This window comes from Aptenodytes patagonicus, chromosome 7 (assembly GCF_965638725.1).
Source record: "Aptenodytes patagonicus chromosome 7, bAptPat1.pri.cur, whole genome shotgun sequence".
NCBI classification, from domain to species: Eukaryota; Metazoa; Chordata; class Aves; order Sphenisciformes; family Spheniscidae; genus Aptenodytes; species Aptenodytes patagonicus.
Window position 1 is genome coordinate 6360734 of NC_134955.1, and position 21597 is coordinate 6382330.

The following is a 21597-nucleotide window of genomic DNA, read 5'->3' on the forward strand; positions in this document are numbered from 1 at the left end:
ACACTGAAAAAAATGCAAGCTAGAAAAATCTGGCAGCCAGAATGATCTTATAGAGCAAGTTTAGCTTGTCAGAATGTACCCAAACTGAAATTTTGCTGGGTTATTATTAGGTCTTATATAGATCTAATGGGAGTGATTAAAGATTTCCGTGGCTGTAAGAGCCTTAAGGAAATGCTGTCTGATTAGTTCTAGACTTTGGGCTGTTCTTCAGCTGGTTGTGATTTTCTTCACCCTATTAATATGAAAGAGAAGTAATATTAGTCTAAGCATAAGCTGTTTAGGACCAACAATGTTTTTTTGGGGAGGTGGTATATGGAGGTATTCACAGCTTTAGAGATAGTAACAGTTGTAAACTGCAATACATCATTTTATTGAAGGTTAAAATACCTTTATTGTTTTAACTTTCTTTCTAATTTTTTTCATACAAAAGATTCTGGTAATAGAAGAGTGAAGCATAAAGCAAGAGAACATAGAATTGGTACAGTGAACCAGTAAAGACTAAAAAAGTTGTGGGCAACCAAATAGCTTTTAATGCTCTGCTCTCAGGTTATTGCACATTTATACAAACTCAAAAAGTATTGGTGTCAATCCTGTTGTTCCACCCTCTGCAAAGAGGGAAGTAGAATTGTCATTCTTTTCTCTGTTTTATTTCTGTTTAGAACACTTGATAGCCTCGGCATTATAAACATTTACTTTGGAAACTACTGCATAGGCTATTCAAGACATGTACAACTTCAGAACGGAACAAGTTCTTCACAGTGAATAATTTATTTGATTAATTTTTCTGTTTTTTCCTGTAAGCCATCATGAGCCATCTACAAGTAGGTTTTTTTCTTGCTACTACTATTATTATTAGGAAATATTCTAAGACATAAGGGCCATTCAACTCCTGTTAAAAATAAAAAAAAAACCCAAACCAACACTGGGAAGTTGCTTCCTTACTGTCCTCTGTGCGAGTGAATGCCTACTCTGTTAACCGCAGAGTATTTGAAAATATAAAATTTCTACTGTAAAAAAAAAAAAAAGCCCAACACGAAAGAATAATGCACGCTCTAGAGAACTTGCAGTGACCTTCAAATCTAAACATCAGCAAGTGCAATAACAGTTTGTTCAATATTAACTGTGTCTTCTGGAAGAAAACATAGGAAAATACATACAAAAAAGAAGAAAGGCATCACTTTCTCTAACTCTCATGAAATTGTCACCTTGTGGGACTTATAAATGATCAGATTGGTTTTTCCTTAAATACTGGAAACATACTTTCAATATCATAGTTTCTTGAATTTTCTTTTTATCTTGTCAGTTAGGAAGAATAAGAACCAGGACATTATCATGACCTGATTAAAAAATGAATTTTGTAATTAGACTGGTGATATTTAGTCTCCATCTTGTGCTCTCTCTTTCTTCTCTCACACTTGTGCACACACACATAGATACACGTGCAATTATATCTAATGTATTATTTATATCCAGATCATATATCATGCTATATATTAGATATTATAAATGATATATAATTATATATGCACACACTAAGCACTGCTTAGAACTACTTAGATTCTTTTATGGTGGTCATTATTGATTAAAATATAATTTGGACTGTAAATGTTTAGCCTCACTAGGTTCCAAAATTGTATGATATACGGGATTCTCTTCAGTGTTTCATTTTCCTGAACAGCCTAGCTAACAGCTGACTCCAATAATTTTAGTTTTTCATTGTCTCATGTTTCATACAAACATATGCATATCTGCTATGTGACAAGGAGATGGTGATGTTTTGTCCTCAGCTTAATGTAGATTATTATTTATGGGTTTCACAAGGTCAGTAGAAGGAAAAGTATTTCTAAGTTTTGTTTTAAGTTAATTTAGGTAATTTTATCTCTCTCTTTTGTATAATCTTACCAAAGTTTCGTTTTGTTTACTTTTTTTTAATCTTTTCAAAGCATGTGACTTAGATATCCTCTGTCTTGTCTGCAGTTAAATATAAATAAATACATCTTTTTGACTCTGTGTTGAAAACTGAGGTACAGTGAACCATCACAGAGCTGCTCTTATTGATCCTGAGAAAACTGATTGCATATATTTTCATGAGGGTTTTTCCCCCCTCAACTGCATGGAAATATAAATAAGAAACTGCAGTTACAAGGAAGTGAGGCAACTGAAAATGTTGGTTTAAGGTTCTACTAGAAAACATGTATTTAAATTATCTGAAATACGCAACGCTTTCAAAATAAGCTGTATTAGAAAAAAAAACAGCAGAATTCAGATCACAATGATAAACCGATGTGGCTTCTTTTTGTTTGTGCGTAGCTAGGTATTTTGGGAATTGCTTTAAATTGGCATCAATTGCCTATTTAGCTGCCCTAGAATAGTCCTCCAGCTATTTCTGTAGAAGAGCACTGCTCTCCCACAAGTCCTGCTGCCTCTACCAGCTCCTTGCGGCTGTCTTGGAGGCATTTGGGTAACAACTTAAACACTAGATGCCTGAGCATAGTTCATGGAGTTCTACTCCATACTGTAAATGCAAATACATTTTGTATATTACCAGAGGAAGATGACCAATTATTATTTTTGTCTTCTGTTTCTGTGCTTCTTTCTTATCTTTAAGCACATTTGTGAGTGCTTAAAGTGAGTGTCCAGCTACGCATCGTGCTGGACTCCCATGGAGAGGGTGCTTTGCTCTGGTCTCTGACAGTAGAGTAGCATCCTCCAGCTCTCTGGAGTTCAGGGAGCACTGTACTAGCCCTCACGTAGAAAGGATGTTCAATTTAGAGATGAGTTCCACTGGTTTGAGGCGGTTAGTAACTAGTTTTTTTCCCAAGGAGATTGACTTTAACTGGAAGAATTATGTAGTAGGAAACACTACAAACAGTGCTTGAAAACTTCAAGTTATCTTCCCTAGCTCTTGACAAATGAGACTTTTTGATTTTTTTTTCTTTTAGAGTAGTTTTTTTTTTAAGAGAGGAAGGACCCCAGAACACTTAACAAAGAAAAATTTAAAAACATTAATGTCCATATTATGTCCAACATAATATACTGCTGGGAGGCGGCTGCATGTGTGAGGGAAAGTTCTGCACTCATAGTAATGTTATGAAAAGGAAGATTCAGGAAACTAACATCTAAATGTGTCATCTATCATCCCAAATGATCTATTTGAAAGAACAAGTCCTTTCCCTGTGATGGATGTTCAGCCATTTGAGGTGATTGTGAATGTTCATCTGGGAGAAATTCCATTACAACCAACACAAATGCATGTGAAATGTGAAGAAAAGAAAATGTAATCTTTTGGTATCCATGTTAAAGATGTCCTAACAATTTTCACTTTTAATGGGAGTGAGGTTTTCCTAGATTCCTTGCAAAACTTCTGATTGTTGTGCTCGATGCTCAATGTTGGCATAATGTATACCAGTAAGAAGCTATTTTCCACCTTAAAGATATTTGAATATAGTGCAAATAAAAAAAAAAAAATCAAGGGTAATTCTGTTTACTTAAGAAACAGTATGTAGAAGTTTAAAGATTTGGTACATTGTAGGATTTGCAGTCCTTTGAGAAGAATTGCCCTATATGAATGTAACTCTGTAGATGTGCATTAAATAGAAATGAAAACTGAGCAATGCCTCTCCCACTTATTGTTGAATAATATTGATTGTGCGGTAGAGAAAAGCTAGTTATCTCTACTGTATACACAAATATATGTATATATGTATACAATGACCATCACTGTCATAGAAATATATAGCGTAATTACTGTTATTAGAATTGGACTTCTCATTTATTTCTGCATGTGAGTTAAACTGTAAGTCAGGATATAATGAAATGCAATACAATGATTTCCTTTATACATAAATATTAATACATATTTATCTGTGATTTCTGTTGTGGAAAGATGTAATAGATACTCAGTTACTTTAAAATGTCTGAAATTTGTAGGGCTAGGTGAGTGAGTCAAAAGTCTATCATACAATCCAAAAAGCAACTGTGAACTTCTGTGATTGCAAACGGTGCTACTCAAAAAAGAGGGGGGAAGGAAAAGGTGACAGGATTGACACCTTTTTCTTGACTGAAATAAATATGTGAGGCATTATGTGGCAGTTGGCCTGTGTGCGCGTGTGATATCCAGACAAATTCCCTGGTTTCCAGGAGCAGTCAGAGAGAACTGACTGGAAAGGAGATATTTCTGGATCCTGCACTATGCACCTTGCCCAGAAAAGCTCTGACAACTTCATCCACCTGCTACATACAAAACTGCTCTAGTTTTTCACAGTAAGTGCTACAAATCCTTGAGCAATTTTGGATTTCCTAGACATGACAATAAGCCTTTTCCATCCTAAAGGAATAAGACATCTCCTAGAAGAATACAAACTGTTTGAGCGCGCTGAGAAGCGGGGACGACTCAGGCCTTGGTTGTTTCGTATTTGTAGCCCCTTTGCAGACCATCTGTTTAGTAACCTCACTGGAGGTAGATGAATAGAAGCAACCCCCAACCTGAGATTGGCCTCACTCAGCGTGCCAGACGGATGTCACGAAGTGCAGCCAGGCGCAGCAGGCATGCCAAAGTCAGGCTAGCAAGTTTTTGCTGTAGGTAGTTTTTGAATGTTTGTAGATTGGGCCAGTGAAGCCTTCAGTAGCAAAAAATGTTTCTGGGCAAACTCTAATGATTTCTGCACTTAAAGTTTATCAAAAGAGGCTATGAATATGCATATCAGGACATTGCCCATCATTAGAGAAAAATCATTATGGCTGTCCTAGAACTGGGTTTTTTTTTTTTTTGGTCCTTGGGTATTATGAACTTGCACTCTGCCAGAAACTGCTTAGTCTGCTTACATTCAAAATGCCGTGCAATCTTCTTGTTAGGTTGGTATGAGTAACCTTAAATATTGTTTTAACATGGAAATTGAAAATCACTAGAAACCCTTAGCGCAGAAAAGAGTAATCTGTGAGAGTCTAAGTAATGGAAATAAATGTGTTGATGGAACCCATGTTTGTGTTGGCAGGTCATCTGGCAAGCGGTCCTGTCAATAGCACTCTGGCATCTCACATGAACAAACTCTGACAAGAGAGAGTAAGAGTTGTGCAGTCATGCCAAAAAGCCATCAGAGAAGAAGAAAGATCTGATAAGACTATTTCTAATATAGGAAAGAATTGAACTACATATCAAAGTCAAAATATGTTATGAAAGAAGGAATTCAGTTGACCTAGCTTTGCAGTTTTATTTAGCAGTTAAGATGAGGATACTATAATAACAAGGCACGCTTTGTGAAGAAAATTTGTATGATCTTAGCAATGAAAAATATATAAAGCATAACTGAAGGAAATTTCAAAGGCATGAAGCAGAATCGGGCTCTTGTCATTTATTCCAGTGCAGACTTTGGAAGAGAACTCAAAGAAATAATGAATTTGGCTTGCTTCTGTCATAAGTATTCTGGAAGTTTTGCTGCAAGCAAAATGCACACCAGTGGAGTCTAGTTTCATCTGCAAGTATCTATGTTAAGTGCGTTGCAGACAATTTTGCTTATTTCAACTATCTGAAATGCAAAGCTTGGGTTTTAGTCAAGCTTGTAAGGTCTCACCAAGAAGATGCTGTAATTTCTAAATTATTTCAAAGAAAAAAGATAAAAGGGTTGATGATCCTTGAAAAAAATGTTCACATGTGAAATCCTGTATTGAAAAGCTTTGAGGAAGGTTCAGAAAGCTTTAAGCAAATTGGGAAGGAGTTCAAAAACTGTTTCCAAACCATTTCACTCTGGAATTCTTGATAGCGTTTTTGTTAGGTAAGCTGTCAGTCTAGTAAATAGGCTTCATTCAAATAATAACATACTCATTTTTTTATTAGGAGATATTATTTTTAATAACAAAGGGTCTTGTTTGCAAAGTCTACCTCAAAGACTCCCACATCCTCAACAAACAGATAAGCCTTCAAAAACACTAATTTTTATTTTGATTTTTTTTTCATGTAAGAAGTCAGTCTTAGTCTCAAAATATCATAGATTAAAGTACCTACATAAGATGCAAGAAAGCCCTGTGGCGTTCTGGCCATAAGGACAGAACTCAAATCTACAGCACCCAGCCAGGGCCTGGCAAGACATCTTGCCCTCTGTTCTGCTGTCCTCTGGCCGCTGGAGGAAGCGTGGTGGGGTTTTAAACTAGAACTCAAGACATGCAGATCAGCATCGGCTTAGGGTAACAATACGAAAATAATTGGAGATGATGGTTGTGCAATAGCGGAAGCGATGCGATGTTTTTCAATTAAAAACCAGACAGGGAACGAAGCAGACCCGTCGCTGCTCCCTAGCTTGGCCGGCGTCTGAGCAGTGCAGCTGTGGCAAGTGATTCTTAAAGGCTGCTGCAGAATCTGGTTCTACTAGTTAAGGCAATCATATGAAAACTGAAGCAGCTTGAAAAATGTTATATTTTGTTTTGGGAGATAAAAAAGGGGAAGACTTCTAGGATATAATATTGCACTTGACTATTTTGAATATTAAAGAGGATGAGAATTGGAAATTTTCCTGTTTTCCATTTTCCTAGAGGTAGGAAATGCTGTAAGCATTTGAAAATGTGACACTGGGAAAGTCTTTTCTTGACGACAGCCTCAACTAAATATCCCAAACTTCCCCTTGTTGTGTAGAAATGAGTACAACATGCTGAGAAATTGGGTGTATATGCTGCATGTATAACTTGCTGAGGTACAACCTTAAGCAGGAATCAAATTCTGAAACTTGTGGCACTATGCAGAGACATTTATCCTCCTGAGTTAATAAGGCTTCAGGCTGGCTGATTTTCCTGGCATCCCATGTGGGTTTACTGGTTCAAGTAATCAAGAAATCAGGTGAATGTATGTACTGTCATTCACTGTACATATGCCTCTCTTATTCAATGGGAAGAAATTTAAGTTTGCAGAACTGTAATAATTCTTTCAGTCCAAACAGGCAAATCACTCAATACAGGTATGAAATGAGATACATTATTTAACAAAACTATTATTTATATTGATCTTTTTAATCTGTTCACCTCCTCATCAGTTTTTGTAGTAGTCAATTGCTCTATAAAACTAACAATTCCTCACTGAAGAGCTGTTAAACAGAGACTATATTGCAAATAGTAGCCAGCCAGGTTTGTTTTCTCCTGTTCTCCATCATTTTTGAAAACTTTATACTTGTTAGTAATTCAATGCAGTATAAGTGACATGAGGAAAGGATGCTTCAAGCTTTCAGAACTGGTGCCTGGAGTTCTAACATTTCTTTGCAGAGAAATTAGTTTGATTTGTTCCCTGTCCCCATTCCCCTGAAGAGTTTCAAGATGTCTTGCAGTCAATTTGATGGAAGCCAAATCCCTAAGGACAGTTACAAACTCTTCGTGATCTGAAACTTATAACAAAAAGAGGGGCTCATCAATGCTATTTTTAAAATTTGATTATTTTCTGGGAATATATTGTATCAGAGTAAGACTAATTCATTACATTCTGATTTGGTTTGGTTTTTTGTTTTTGGTGGGTTTGGTTTTGTTTTGTTTGCAAAGGTATATTTTGGAAACACTTATAAATCTTACGTAATTTACATTCCTTCCATGAATTTCAGTGGAATTTGAATTAGACATTGGAAAATGAATGCTTTTTGAACAAATAGTTCTGCAGAACTAAGAATAACAAGGTGGTCATAACGATCATCTCATGACTATCAGCAAATTATGGTGCATCCAGCTGTTTTAGTTATTTTATGTCTCAGTAGAGCATATAGTTGTGGTGTACAGGCAATGATACATGTATCAGGATATCCAGTTAATTTAGTAATACATTTTCCAGATTTTATGGATCATTTCTTTTTGAAATAATTCCTTGTCATGTTAGGCCACAAAATTGTGAAGTTATCAAGCTAAATTAAAAAATACTGAGGTATAAATACAGTGCAAGTTCTCTCTAAGAAATGCAGTGCATATTCTTCCTGGTCATGTCCCTTTGAATCTTAGAGGTTGCAAGCAATATGGAAAAACATGCCTAAAATGGCCAATATTTCAGTGGAAGGAAATTCACCGCTTATGTAAAGCAATAGCCTGGATTGTAGAGTAACTGCCCCATGTAGCAATCCATTTTGAGTGTAAAGAGGTAAGTGAAAGGCATGAAATGGAACACATTTTGCCAGCTCGCACTGATGTGAGGTCCCAGCAGGGAGAGACTGTAGACAGCTGAAGTAAGCTGAAGCAGTTCATAGACAGCTTCAACTTGGGGCCTGAGTCTTTCCCAGAATCCACAAGAGTCAGAGAAATATGAGTTTTGAAAATGCTTTTTTCCCCTCCTTTACCCCCCCCATCCAAATGTTTGCACAAAAGAAAATGTAGTTTAATTTGTACTTCATTTGATTTTGCTTAACATACAAAATATACCATCAAGTCACTTTTGTGTGGTCGCTTTTCAGGTAGAAAGTCTTGATTACTTATAAGGAAGCAATCCTTTACAGGGGAGTGCTTTAATGAGAAAGGCTATTAAAACATTCCCTTTACAAAATTTGCTGAAAATACAGTGTATAAAGTAGTTAACAGTTTGCAATATCTGACCTCTTGGTTTCTTTTCAGTATCCTGATTTTTCAAATGTGACTTTTCTGAAATTTTATCTATATTAACTGTTTATTTTATTTTATTTTTTTATTTCCCATGTCCAGCGAAATGCCTCAGCAGAGAATCTTCACGTGGCCTCAAGAAAGGAAGAAAATCAGAGCATCCAGGAGTGCGGTTCTCAAGATGTAAGCTTAGCTCACCTAGATGTAAGCTCAGCTCACCTAGAAATCAGGGTCTAATCTAGGCTGTATGAAAACACTAATGCTGTAGGTGATTATCGATGTGACTTACTTTTCCTAGTCAAGCTGGCACATATATTTTACAAGCCAGCTATATTCTGCATTAAAGTGCTGAGGAGCAAATGCTTTTTGCTGTCAAACTATGCAGGTATACTCTCTGAGTTTCTTTTAAAGACTACTTAATGGAACTTGTAGAGCTGTTGTGGGAAGAAGAGCAGTGGAAAAGATATGATTTGATGTTTAACCATTTCAAGAATTGGCTTGTTCCTGGTTGAAGAGCTGCTGCATTACAGCGACGTGCAGAACCTTGTTTACATGAGGTTTCCACTAATAATCAGGCACAGCTGTCACAGATGCTTCATTTGATAAAACAAAACCTTTGGGGAGCTGTAAGAGGTGACAGTGTAATAGTTGAAAGTGTGTAATCTCGTCCACTGCCAGTCTAGGAAAGCCACAAGCTGTGTTTTTCTTATGACACGTCTGACAGAAAGCTAAATCTGCTTTTTTTTTACTGAGGCAAAACTCTCATTCAGATGGCACGGTGGGAGCTGTTAACAGAAATCCCAAATGCATGTATTATGGCTGCAATTATAACAATACAAATAAAACAGGAAAACCCGGAAAGAATGAGAGAGAGAAAATGTGCTGAGAAAGTGTATTGTCTGCTCAATAGTCCAAAAAGTATAGTACTACCTTGACTAATTTGCAGGTGAAATATAGAAGACAGCAGGAAAAAGCCTGTCAGAATGGCTCTTGAATGCACTACTGAACACATTACCTACCTCCAAATATAACAAACTCCTGTGGAGGTAACTGGGTAGCTTGCTGGTAGAGATCAGAGCAATGTGTAGCAATGTGAAGAAAAGTTTGGAAGACAAATCTTAGATAATTCAGTGTCCAACAAATTATAAAAAGCTGTATATATTATCCATTTATTACAAATATGTCACAAGTTTATTCAATTATAAGTGACTTCCCCTCTGCCGCATCCTCTAGAGGGGGGCAGAGACAAGGAGAAATTGTGTGTCCAGGGGAAGAGTGCATAATTTGCTGTTGCACCTTTCTTAATGTCTAAAGAGGAAGGAAACTTAATTTCTTATTACTAAAAATTGAAGGAGAAGAAAGAATAAGATGTAAAATTCTGAAGTCAGGGTGAACTCTATTTAGATTATGACTAGAGGGTGGTTACCACCTGGGAAAGTTATGGAAAGTTTGATGGAATATAGGTTATTTTAGGTAGAGGCTGAATTTATTTAGGCTGAATATTTGTGGAAAGAGGTTCAAGCAGCTATTTTTTACAGAAGTGAATACACTAAAGCAGAGAGGAAAAAAAAGTTGTTAATGCATTTCGCAAATCAAGAGAGTGTTTAATTTCTGTATCAAGTAATGCAATGAAAGACACCTAAAAGGTGCACTTTTCCATAAAATCAAGGATTCAGTTAGTTTGATTGGGAGGGGGGGTGGCTTTTTGTGCTTCTAGCCACTAGTATTTTAGCCATTTAGTCAGCATGGTATGCTGCTTGGTATGAAAAATTTGTCTGAGAAGGCAGAAGATGACTACAACTGGAGTTAGAAGTCTTGAGGAGTCAAACTATTTTTCATGATTCAAGTTAAATTAAAATCTAACCCTACTCCCTGCCTTTGTCTAAGTAGCATTCTAATTCAAAGAAAAAGAAATTAGGCTATATACCTAAATTTGAGTAATAGGATTAAGTTTTATATCATTTAATCTCAATTATAATATTTTAAGACCAATTCTATATTCTGTGAGACTCGCATTTCCTTTAAATTTTAAAACTTTAAGGTTTGTTAAGTCTGTATTTGACAAAACCTCCTGTATGGAGGAAAAAGTAGTAAAATTAGAGAAAACATACCATAGGGGTATTCAAATTCACTGTGCCTTGCTAGAGAATGTTCTTTATTGGAAAATTAAGCAGGCGATAGTTTTATCACTCTTATTTTTAAACATGTTGCTGCTATAAATTCATCTTCCAACTGAAAAATGGGTATTATGTAATATTCATAGTTCCGTTCTGTTCACATTTTAAAAAATCAATCTAGGATTCACACTAATAGACAAAGATTTCCCTGTGCTGTGCTTGCAGTGTCTGTTGAAGGAATGGCTTTGAGAGCCAAGTTACAAAAAGATTGTGAGGAGAGCCACATCTCCAAGCAAGGAAGCCATAAACAGTGTGGTATTTATCCCCGTCAGAAACAGAATCTCCAGTGTAATTTAAAAACTTACAGATACAGGAAGACATGTTCTCTTTATATTAAGTGGGACTTTTAAGGTATATATTTTTTTTATTTATTTCCATGTTCCACTGGAAATAAAAATTGTTCGGTTTGCTTTTTGTTAAAAACAGTTGATTGGTATGATTCAAAGAGAATTCCAGGAGCTAGTTCTTTGTGCAGACAGCTGTAAAGCGATACGCAGCCAGGAGCTATTTTGAAGAGCAGCAACCTGCATAGTGCAGCAGCGTGGCCTCTGCCAGGCAGGACAAACTGCAACAGTCTGGGCCTAAAAGTGAAAGGGTAGATCGACGGATACAGCTCAGGTAGTACACAACATAGATAATATTTTAGGGAAATACAAATTGTGGCTGCACTCAAAGTACTGGGTTTTCTTGCCAGAGGGGCATTAAATAATTCTTTTCTCAGAGACTTTTCTCCCTTTCTGTGCTACCACCCCCACACTGACCCGTGAAGTTTTATGAGAAATCCGTCCGCACCCGCAGGATCCCACACTTGAGTTTTTGACAATGGTTCATTTGGAGCCCGTCATGGGAGAATAAAACATCCTAGTTTGTCAGAATCCCCTGATTTCACTTCAAATACCACACAAACTTCAATTATGAAAATGGGAAGGTCGTCTTGTAAACTCGAGGATTGATTATAGAAAGGCAGTAAAATTTTCAAAGAGAACTAAAGCATTAAAATATATTTTTCACAAACTGTTCCAACTATTTAACAAGTCGAAGGACCTACCTTGACCACTTTTTGTCCTGTGGGTTGCTCACAGTGATGAGTAAAGTAATTTTCTTGGTTGTTGTTTAAGTTGCAACTTTTTCTCTCTTACATGCACTGTCCATTTGAACATGGACTGCATGGGACGTGATAACAGTGCAGATGATGACATTGGGCTAGCAACCTTTTCCCACCTTTTATTATTATTTTTTATATCTTATGTTAACAGATATATATTTTTTTTTTTTAGAGGCAAGGAAGAATTCCAATTCTCATCTTCGATTTCTTGCTCTTTGTCCTTGTAGAGTCTTCTCTGATAAATAAAAGTGATAGTGCTTTTATTTACTGCCTTAATTTCCTGCAGTAAACAAACACCACGTGTTCATTAATCATTCAGTGACAAAGGACACTGAGTATTGGAGCAAAATTTGTACATGTTTCTAAGCAACCACAGCATTTTGCTTCATTTTCCTCTGTCAGTTTCAGTTGCAGAGCTTTGATCACATTGTACTCTCCCATTGCTTTCCCAAGGGAGTAATGAGAGAAAAAAAGAAATCATCATTATAAAAAAATTTCAACCTGATAAAATTCTTAAAGCGAATTCAGTAATTCTGTTCCCTGAATGAGGACTATGAAGGTCATAAGAAGTGACATCATCTTAGTTTAACCATCTACTCAGTACACTGTGCTCTAAAATAGGAGAAGGATATGAAAAACTGCAGAGGTGTCTTACGAGAACATATATGCACACTTCACATACATCTTGCTCCGTACCTTTCTTCTAAACAATGAGGGTCAAAGGAGATTGAAATACAGATCTGTAATAAATTCATGAGCAAATCTGATAAAACATGTCCTTGAATAAACTGTGGACCTAACTTGGCTGATGATGACTACGATACCTGGTTTGTCAGTTGACCTAACCATACCATCCTTTTCTCCCGTACCTGGCTTAGTTTCTTCAGAACTAGCTCAGTACTTTCTCCTCCATCGTACTCTACAAACATCCTGCATATCTGCTTTAGTGCCCATTGAAGCCAAAAGCAGGTCTGTAGTGATGCGAAGGAATGCTGAAGCTGCAATGTTTGGTCTACTAAGTCTGTATGATACCCTTCAGCAGCAGCTGAAGTAGTTTCTAATTTAAAAGCTGGATATAATAGCACTGATTTAAACTTCTTGATTTCCTGTCCACTTGTGATATGTTGGATGATTATTCGAGCAATAAAGCCAGTTCTTCTTTGCTGTGTTGATGCAGTGGAATACCCTTCTAGTTACATTGTTCAGCGGTTTGCAGATCAAATTGCATAGTTTGATAGTGAAGGGACGTGCTGAATTTTAACTGGCTTTTTGAAAATTCTTTTTAAATGAAGATGCATACTTGGCTGACCCACCTTTGCAATTTATACATCCAGCTGTGAACGTCTCCAGCTCTGCTGTATAATTCACTAGGTGAACTGAACACCGTAACTTCTGAAATTTTGCGTACTTTACTGATCAAGCTGCATATTTTATAACCAGAGTTTCACACAAAGATACTTTGTTAATCAAACTGCATGCTAAACTGATAAAGGCGGCACAGTATTTCAAGACACATGCCCCACCTCAATTTTCCTGTCTTGTTAAATTTCTCACTGTTCTAGATATTTTTTTTCCTCTTGTATATACAAAATGTATTGCTTAAGGCAAAATGCACTTGTTCTATGAAAATTTTATTTTACTAACACAAATAGATTGTTAATGTATTTCTTAAAGTTTATGTAGAGTAAGTAACAAGCATTCAACGTCAGTAAATTTGGTCTAACTGTTCCTCTACCATGTAAAAGAAAATAATAATAAGACTTCTGTTGTGTTTAGTCATAAAAATTGTGAATGTTGGCCAAACTAAATTTTAAGGAGATGTTAAGAAGAAACTATGTAATTTGAAAGGAGTTAATAACAGTGAAAACAGTGAAATGGCATGGCCAACTATCAAACACACCTGAATAAAAGTTTCCAGAATTTCTTTTTCCTGAAGTCTTTTCCTTGGGAAAGGTTTAGCTTTCACTACTTGGAATTCTGACTGCTGTGTGTTGTTAGAGCTTTTAAAGTTGAGTGTTCAAACATTAGATCCTTCTTGATGTTTTATGATAAAAATACAGCATATGTAATTTAATGAATGTAATGCTTGTCTTATGCCCATAATTACAAAATGCCTGACAGACATACTGGAAATATCAGTGAGAGCAACTTAATGGCAAGGTAAAGAATGCTTCCACACATAAAATACAGAGATTATTCTGTAAAATTAATTCATTCATGGGTGAAATTCTGGGATCTGTCACTAATGGTTAGATACAACACATTATTTATAGTTTTTATCGAAATAAGGAAATATTAGGGAAGGGGAAAAAAGAGAGAAGGCAGGACTCTCAGCTTCAGAGAAATCCATCTTCCTGTCTTGTTTCACTGCTCTGAGTCATAAAATTACTTCAAGGACTAGTCATCATTTACTTAATAACCATGTACTTGGATAAATAATGGCTGTGATTATAAGTATTGAAGGTTTGCTTCCTGAATCTAGAAAAAGGGGGTTGCTGGTGTGGGCACATGCTAATGAAGCTAGGACAAAATGTACTTGATGGAGAAGTCTTTAGGAACTGAAGAAAATATCTGTAGCAGAATCCCTCTTTATCTTTGATGAGCCTATAAATGTGACGGTTGCAGTTAAAGCTTTAATGAATGTTAAGCTTTGCTGGGTGAGAAAAACAAATAAATAGTCCGAATGCGCCTTCCAACCTGGTGAGGTAAGCATCGTTTGTAGCCAATGCATAGATCAAATACTAATTGAATCTGCAAAACATAATTTTGAAGTATAACAAGAAATTGGAGAATTGAGAATTTAGTGTAAAAGTCCACTTAGCTTGCATTGTGTTTTAAATGCCCGTACATGACATGGGCTTTTTGTGAAATATTTGGAATTGCAGGAGTGCATTAATATAGGGAACATGGGGATTGTGCTTCTGAATGAGACCGGGAGTTAATCTACCATCCCCGCTCCCTTTGAAACTGCCAACCTCAGGCTCCTTAAAGGAAGGCAGAAGAAAGCACAGAACATAGTTAAGGATAAACTGTCCGTTTTGTTCTAAATGCCAATGGCAGGGAATAAACTTAGGTAATGAAGTTGCAATTTGAGAATATTATTATTTGAAATTATTATTATTGCAATATTATTGCAATTTGACAGCTTTTTTGCTGTCAGTTTCATAAATGCAAAACAGTGTGCTGAATTTTTTTTATAATCTTGTATGAAAAGTTCGCTATAAGACATCTTTTCACCATGCCAACAATAATTTGCACTTTTTAAAATGCTGTAAGATTTTGGTCACCCAGTGTTTTTCAGCTAGATCAAAGCATGTGTATTGAATTATCTTCTTACTTTATAGCTTCCCAGGTATTTAGTCTTGTCCACCTCTGCGATGTCCTCTGCCTTTTGATTTGTATTCTTTATCCACCTGTCACTTCAGGCACAAACAAGAAAATAACCGACGTTATTAAGTTGTATTATTATGTTGACCCTAGAGCCACATACTATGCTTCTGGATCCCCAGAAAGACATTAGCTAAGGGATAAAAGGCAATCGTCTCGATACATGTGCCTTCATTTTCCCTGGGGTATTAGAAATTTTTCTTTTTTTATTTTTTAATTTTTGGTATGTATCTTAAGAGCCTGGCTGAACTTCTCTGGAAGCACTAAGAAAGGGGACAGGCAAAAAATGATTTCATATTTATTCCAAACTTTAAATCATTACACTGAGGTTGAGTTATTAGACTGCATTGCCTGCTGAGTTGCCTGGGACTTGTTCAGATGGTGACAGAACAGTAGTGCCTGTTCCCTGCCCTCCCATGAAGCCAGCACAGATTTAAAACTTGCCTGTGACCAATAGAGATTATGTGCAGACAAAACTCTTTCATCCTCTGTGCGATGTTCCCAGTCCTCTCCATACAGCTTTCTGCACAACAGCTGGGGAAACAGTCCGTATTGTCAAATGTCATGTTACACTTGGCATGAAAACCAGAGCATCCTTGAAGTATTGCTGACAAGATTTGAAATTACAACCTGCTTTGTTATGATGGTACAAGAGGAGTCAATGGAGTTGCATTAAACTAACAGGACTGACTTGAGACATTTTTTTCTGGGACTTACTGCCCCCCCCCCCCCCCCCTTTTTTTTTTTGACCTTCTGGATGTTGTTGCTACTTGGATGTTTTTAGTCTTTTGTTATAGTCCTAGCATTTTATTAGCTTTTCTAGTACTAATGTCTTTAAAAAATGTTCATTCTTTGGAAAAAAAGCAATTTATCTTCTCTGAGAGAAATGGGGAAAGCTGCTTTTTGCCCAGGTGTATGTATGTGTATGTATGTGTATGTATCTCTGTGCAAGCATACGTTGAGGGGGGTATCATTTTGTCCTGGGCTTCCTCCTCCCTGGTGGTGCAAGGAGTGAAGACGGTGGGTTACGAGGGGTAAGGGTGTGCTCTGCTCTATTCCGTGGCGTTAGAGGGTTTATGCGTGAGCTGGAAATGTAAGTGTCCTGCATAGAGGCTTTCACAGTTGGCATCTTCCCTTTCCTCTCCCCTTCCTCATCCTCATGTCTCCAAACAGGGCAGCAGGAATGCCCACTCTTGTGGGAGAAACACATAGGTATGAGTTCACCCTCGCATCCCTGATATGCTGAAATCTTGATTCAAAGCGTGGCAAAATCCCAGTATCTCTTCCCACAGGCACTTCTAAAATCTCATCTTCATAAATAGAAAAAACACCCAGACAACATTTCAACCCCTTTGTTTTCCGAAAGCAATTATTTTTGCTTTTTGCTAGTTTCCACCATGTCAAGCTATCGTTCTGTATTTTTGTAATTAGTGTACCTCTCACAGGAGTGAATCTGACAGAAAGAGAGACTCACACAGAAAAGCAAACAAAACAATCTGTCCACCACTTGGCATAGAGGGAACCAGCAAAAAAAAAGTTTAATATTTGGCTTTTTTTGTCTGTATGTCACTCATGGCTGTGAAAGGTATTCTAGTGCATTGGTTTTATATTTCCCCATTTGTCTGAGGTGGTCTTTAGCTGAGGGAAAGGGGGTGTGTGTATGTTTGTATATTTATGTGTTTATATGTACATATATGTGCACATACATGTACACACCTGTGTATATATGTATATATAAGCACATAAATATACACACAGGTGTGTGTGTGTATATGCATGTGTTCGTATATATGCATGAGGGTGTATACGTATGGGATTCAGTTTAGGTTGTGTTAAACCCAGTTTCCAGTTACAGCAGGAGCTGCTGTTATACCCAGCTGTCCCAGCTTTAGCAACTGAACCGACTTAAGGCCGAGAGCCAGTGGACTTACACAGCTCATCCGCAGTGACTGCTTACAATCCTGGCTATTGAATTGCTGTTGACGGATGGCGTATTGAAAGTCATTGCCGTTGTTCGATCCATAATTTATTTGTTAATGATATACAAGGTTTCACTGTGGCAAGGAATCAATAACAAATGCTTTATGCTTTAACAGCATAAAGCTGTAAGGATTGCTTTGTTTAGAAGAATGTCCTATTCTACTGTCGTTCTCCAGCAGTGATCCATATGGAGTGTTACTAAAAAGGAAAACAGCTGTGAGTGAAAAAATATGAAATCTTCACTTCTGTTTTCCTACCAATATGGCCTTTGTTATCTGGTCTATGAAAAGGTTATGAAAGATTAGTCACTTATAAACCATTGTTTTTATCATTAGCTTTTTTTTTTCTCTAAGGCAACCTTTTTTTTTTCCTTCTTTTGTATATGTCTTAAATGGTTGACCTATATTTTTATTAATTTCAATTAATATTTTTGGATTCCTATCTCCTATGTATTGTCTTGGTGAAATAGGTTGCCTGAAATTTTTCAGTATATACAGTTAGAGTAGGTTACAAATTTGTAACTGATCTTATATTTCATTAGTGTTGTTTCTGTCCTCTTCCTTACACAACCTGAAATGCTGTTCTTTTTTTTGACCTGCAACATCTTTTGTCCTCAAGCTTCTCACCGAGAAGTCTCTGAAACCCTCAAATTTTTCTAAACATGGCTAAGCTGAAAACATTTTTTTAATCTCGCTCACTAGTAAATATATTAAATACAAGTTCTGCCAGGACCACACTTTTAAGCTTTTGAAGTATTTAAAAGTTTATTAAAAATTTCTACTCTTTGTCATCTCACTCTTTAGTCTTTATCTAGAACATAAACCACCTGTTGTTATTTCATTTTTTTCATAAAAGGGAGGAGTGGGTGCTTTACCAGTAGTTTTGGCACTTTTTTAATCAATACTACCCTGATTATTCCCTATAATGTAATATTAATCCAACTTTTATTAGCTATTGTGTATTGTGGGAAAAATTTGAAAAAGAGTCCCCACCATCAGTCACTTCAAATGCACCATCTCAGAGGCTCACTTCAGTAGCTTAAACATGACTAACGCCCCCCCCACCCCCCCGAAGTACTACAAAATCCTTGGCAGTACCCGCATCTCTCTAGAAGCTTTCAGGCGGGAGGCAGCCGTCTCCTCTCCAAGTAGTTTTCTTAATAACATGTTTCATTTTTGTATTCACACTTGTTCATAGATCAACTTTGTTACAGGCAAAGGACTGTCAGAATTTCTCAAGTGCAAAAACTTAATTAATTTTCTTCCCCCTTGTCAATCTCTTACTTTTTAATTAACTCCAATCTACTGTCATTGCTGCTGAAAGGATATTTATAAAATTTCTTGATATTTACTTTGCATGTTAGGGTATTTATTTTCAGTGTTCTCTGCTGAGTGAGATAATTTTTATCATGTCGTGATTTAAGCTGCTATAGGGTGAATTCAGATTTACTCTCTATTTTCTTAAGAAAGTCTGTCCAAAAAAAAGTCTCACAACATACAATTTAGAGATTTTTTCTCTTTTTTTCATGATTCATTTGCTTTCCTAGACACAAATAGCTTATCGTATCCTAGACCAATGTTATCAACCATACTATATATTAAAAAAAAAAAAAAAGTTGCAGAAACACCAGCAAACCTTGTAGGAGTTACTTGTTGAAGGCATGTTTGCATTCATATTCCTATGCGCAAAGCTCATGTCCATATACTAGTGATTTTTTCACCTTTTTTCACTAACATCTTGGATTATGTCTGACGTAAAAAATATTCTACCTAGGCTTGACAGCTTTAAAAATCTTCAAGGGCTTATGCTAAACAGGAAACATTTCAGAGGAAGAGTTATGTTAAAATTTAAAATAAACAAAATTGCTGTTATCTTGGAAAGAATCTTGATGACTTAAAAAAACCCCTCATTTATTTTCACTCCATTTAAATGTATCAGTTTCAATAGCAAAACAACTAGAGAAATTCCAATGTGAACAAATTTTAAAGTAATGACCAAGGATTATCAATATTTTACTGTATTTCACCTTTTAATTTCTTCGCGTATGGCATCATTAATCCCACTCCTGAAGGGACTTTAATTTCATTACAGCAGAAATTTCAGTGCTGGGTAAATCTCTACTTAAGACTCGTAACACAAGATCTCTTTGGTTCAAAAATCTACTGTGTAATTAATTCTATTTATGCTGTTCAACTCTGTTTTCCCTCATATTAAAAAGCATATTGGCAAAGAAAATGACATTATTGCTGGCATAAAATGACAGCGATGAATGTAACAAGCTTTTCCGTACCTTGAGAGTCATCTGAATTCCCCATTCAAGGAATTATTATACATATCCCCCCTCAGGGATTATTATACGTAAAAGATCTAGCAGTTTAGACAAGGGAATAGTAATAGCGAAGTCCTAACTGTAATGTAGTTTTCATCTGTTACTATTTCCTCACCCATAACAGACAATTATAATTACTTACATGTTCCATGGGACCACTATAGGGATAAACTTCACTATTTGTGATGAGAAAAAAGCAAGCTAGGTAAGTGTTAAGTTGTGAAATTTACAGCCACATTAGACTATTACAGGGATGATGGGAGTATGGGATTCACTTAGCTATGATAACTTTGTTTTGTTCCATTTCATCAACTAGGCTAAAAAAAAACCTGTGATCTTTTTTTTAGGAAAAACATGAATATTTTAGGAAAAAATACAAAGTAGTTATCTCTGACATCTGTATTGACAGGTTGGCAAGACGTGTTTGGGGAATCGCAATAATTCAACATCTCGTTTGAAGACAGCAGAAACAGAGACAAGCTTTCAGGTATTCTGTTTCTGAGGAATTGTCGGGTTTTTATTAAAAGGTCTCGTAAAGCATGCAATTACTTGAGGTATATTTACACATTCTACGCTAATGCTTTTGAAATGGAACTGCTTACTCAGTTCAGACTTTGACTGTACCTGACTGCAATTCATCTGTTTAAAATGGCTTGTGGTTGGTAACAATTTGCAAAACTATTTAATACTTGAAGAACTGAACTATCCTAGTAGTCAAATGACTTAATTTGATAACGTAATGTCCATAGCACTGGGAACAGGAGAAGAGAGAGATTTCCAAAATAATTATGTATCTGCAATGATGTGAAGCTGTATTCAGCCACGTTACCAACGGAAAAGTCTTAAGCAAGTTGTACACCTGAGCTCTTCGTGTGATAGACCAAGAGAGAGAGAAAGATAAAAATCACCATGATTATAAAGCAGCATCGGACTTGCATGGTTTTGCACTGTCAAAGATTGTTAAATATGCTTCCTTTAGTAGAGATCAGAATCCTTTTCTAGACGCAGTTGATGAATATCATATTCTGTTATAGGAGTTTAACACTGGTACATCAGTTTAACAGAAATACAGCTCTGTGTGCACTATCGCCATGGATTTTTAACATACTTTATTTGCTTATGTATGCGCATATCACGTATGCAGTGCTTACACTGATGCTCTTTTCACCTTCAGCAGAAGTTGCACAGCCCTCCGTGGAGTAAACCCGAAGATAAAAAATCACCTGAAAGAAATGAGAAAAAATTTGAAGAGTCTGTTAGTACAAAAGAAAAAAAACTCTAAGCGCTACTAATCTACATTAAAAATGCCCATCACTTGCTTCCATCTTCATATTCTTTTTAGTCCAGAGGCATGAAATGTACCAGGTTTCTAAAGCATGCGTTTTTCACTATTTTATGAATGTTTGTAAATTAGTCTAGAATAGACCAATTAGTACCTTTCAGCAATAATCCAAAGTGGATGTTTGAAGAAATGCTTTGTAATACAGTCCGGTTTTTGAACTATTGTTCTACCTGATCAGTAACTGCATACTACAGCCATTCTCAAGTATTTTCTCTGTTCTATTTCATGTACCTTTATGGCAGATTAGGTTTTAAACCAAGTTAAGATTAAGGGGCAGTTAACGTGGGGAAAAAATATCTGTGTAAACATAGTTAAAGTACAATATGACTCATAAGAACAACTGTAAAAACGGAACAGTGGAGGTCCGTGTATACTTACCTTTCAGTAATACCATTTCAAATCTGCTTACTTAAACAATAAAAGATGCTTGGTTGTTTTTTTTCTAACTGCTATCACAAGTAGTCCATTTTTGAGCGCTGAAGTGTTGACAGAAATGCAGAGTTAAAGGGATGGAGATAGAGTGAGTCATGGCTTTTAGGATTCAAGCAAAAATTTTTGCAGGTGGAAAGGAGTTAAAATTTGATAGTTTGGGTGCCAGTCATGGGAAGTCAGTTCCATCCCTTATATTTGTGCTGATCTCAACAGGATAAATATACTTTAAATGGCAAAACCCCACTTTGTCCACTACAGGTGGCCCTTGGGCACTACAGCAGAGAGGAGCATTTTG

General features: G+C 36.3%; 1 protein-coding gene across 2 annotated transcripts in view; it reads left to right on the forward strand.

Moving 5' to 3' along the window:
- Positions 1-21316, forward strand: part of LUZP2 (leucine zipper protein 2) — a 203816-nt gene extending 182500 nt beyond the window's left edge. The window contains exons 10-12 of one of the 2 annotated variants that reach the window (XM_076343845.1): positions 8653-8733; positions 19938-20015; positions 20703-21316. In XM_076343845.1, the coding sequence (XP_076199960.1) occupies positions 8653-8733; positions 19938-20015; positions 20703-20810 (267 nt within the window). In that variant the 3' untranslated portion in view covers positions 20811-21316. The remainder of the gene's footprint in view (positions 1-8652; positions 8734-19937; positions 20016-20702) is intronic. The other variant, XM_076343846.1, reaches the window with a different exon arrangement.
- Positions 21317-21597: the final 281 nt, after the last annotated feature.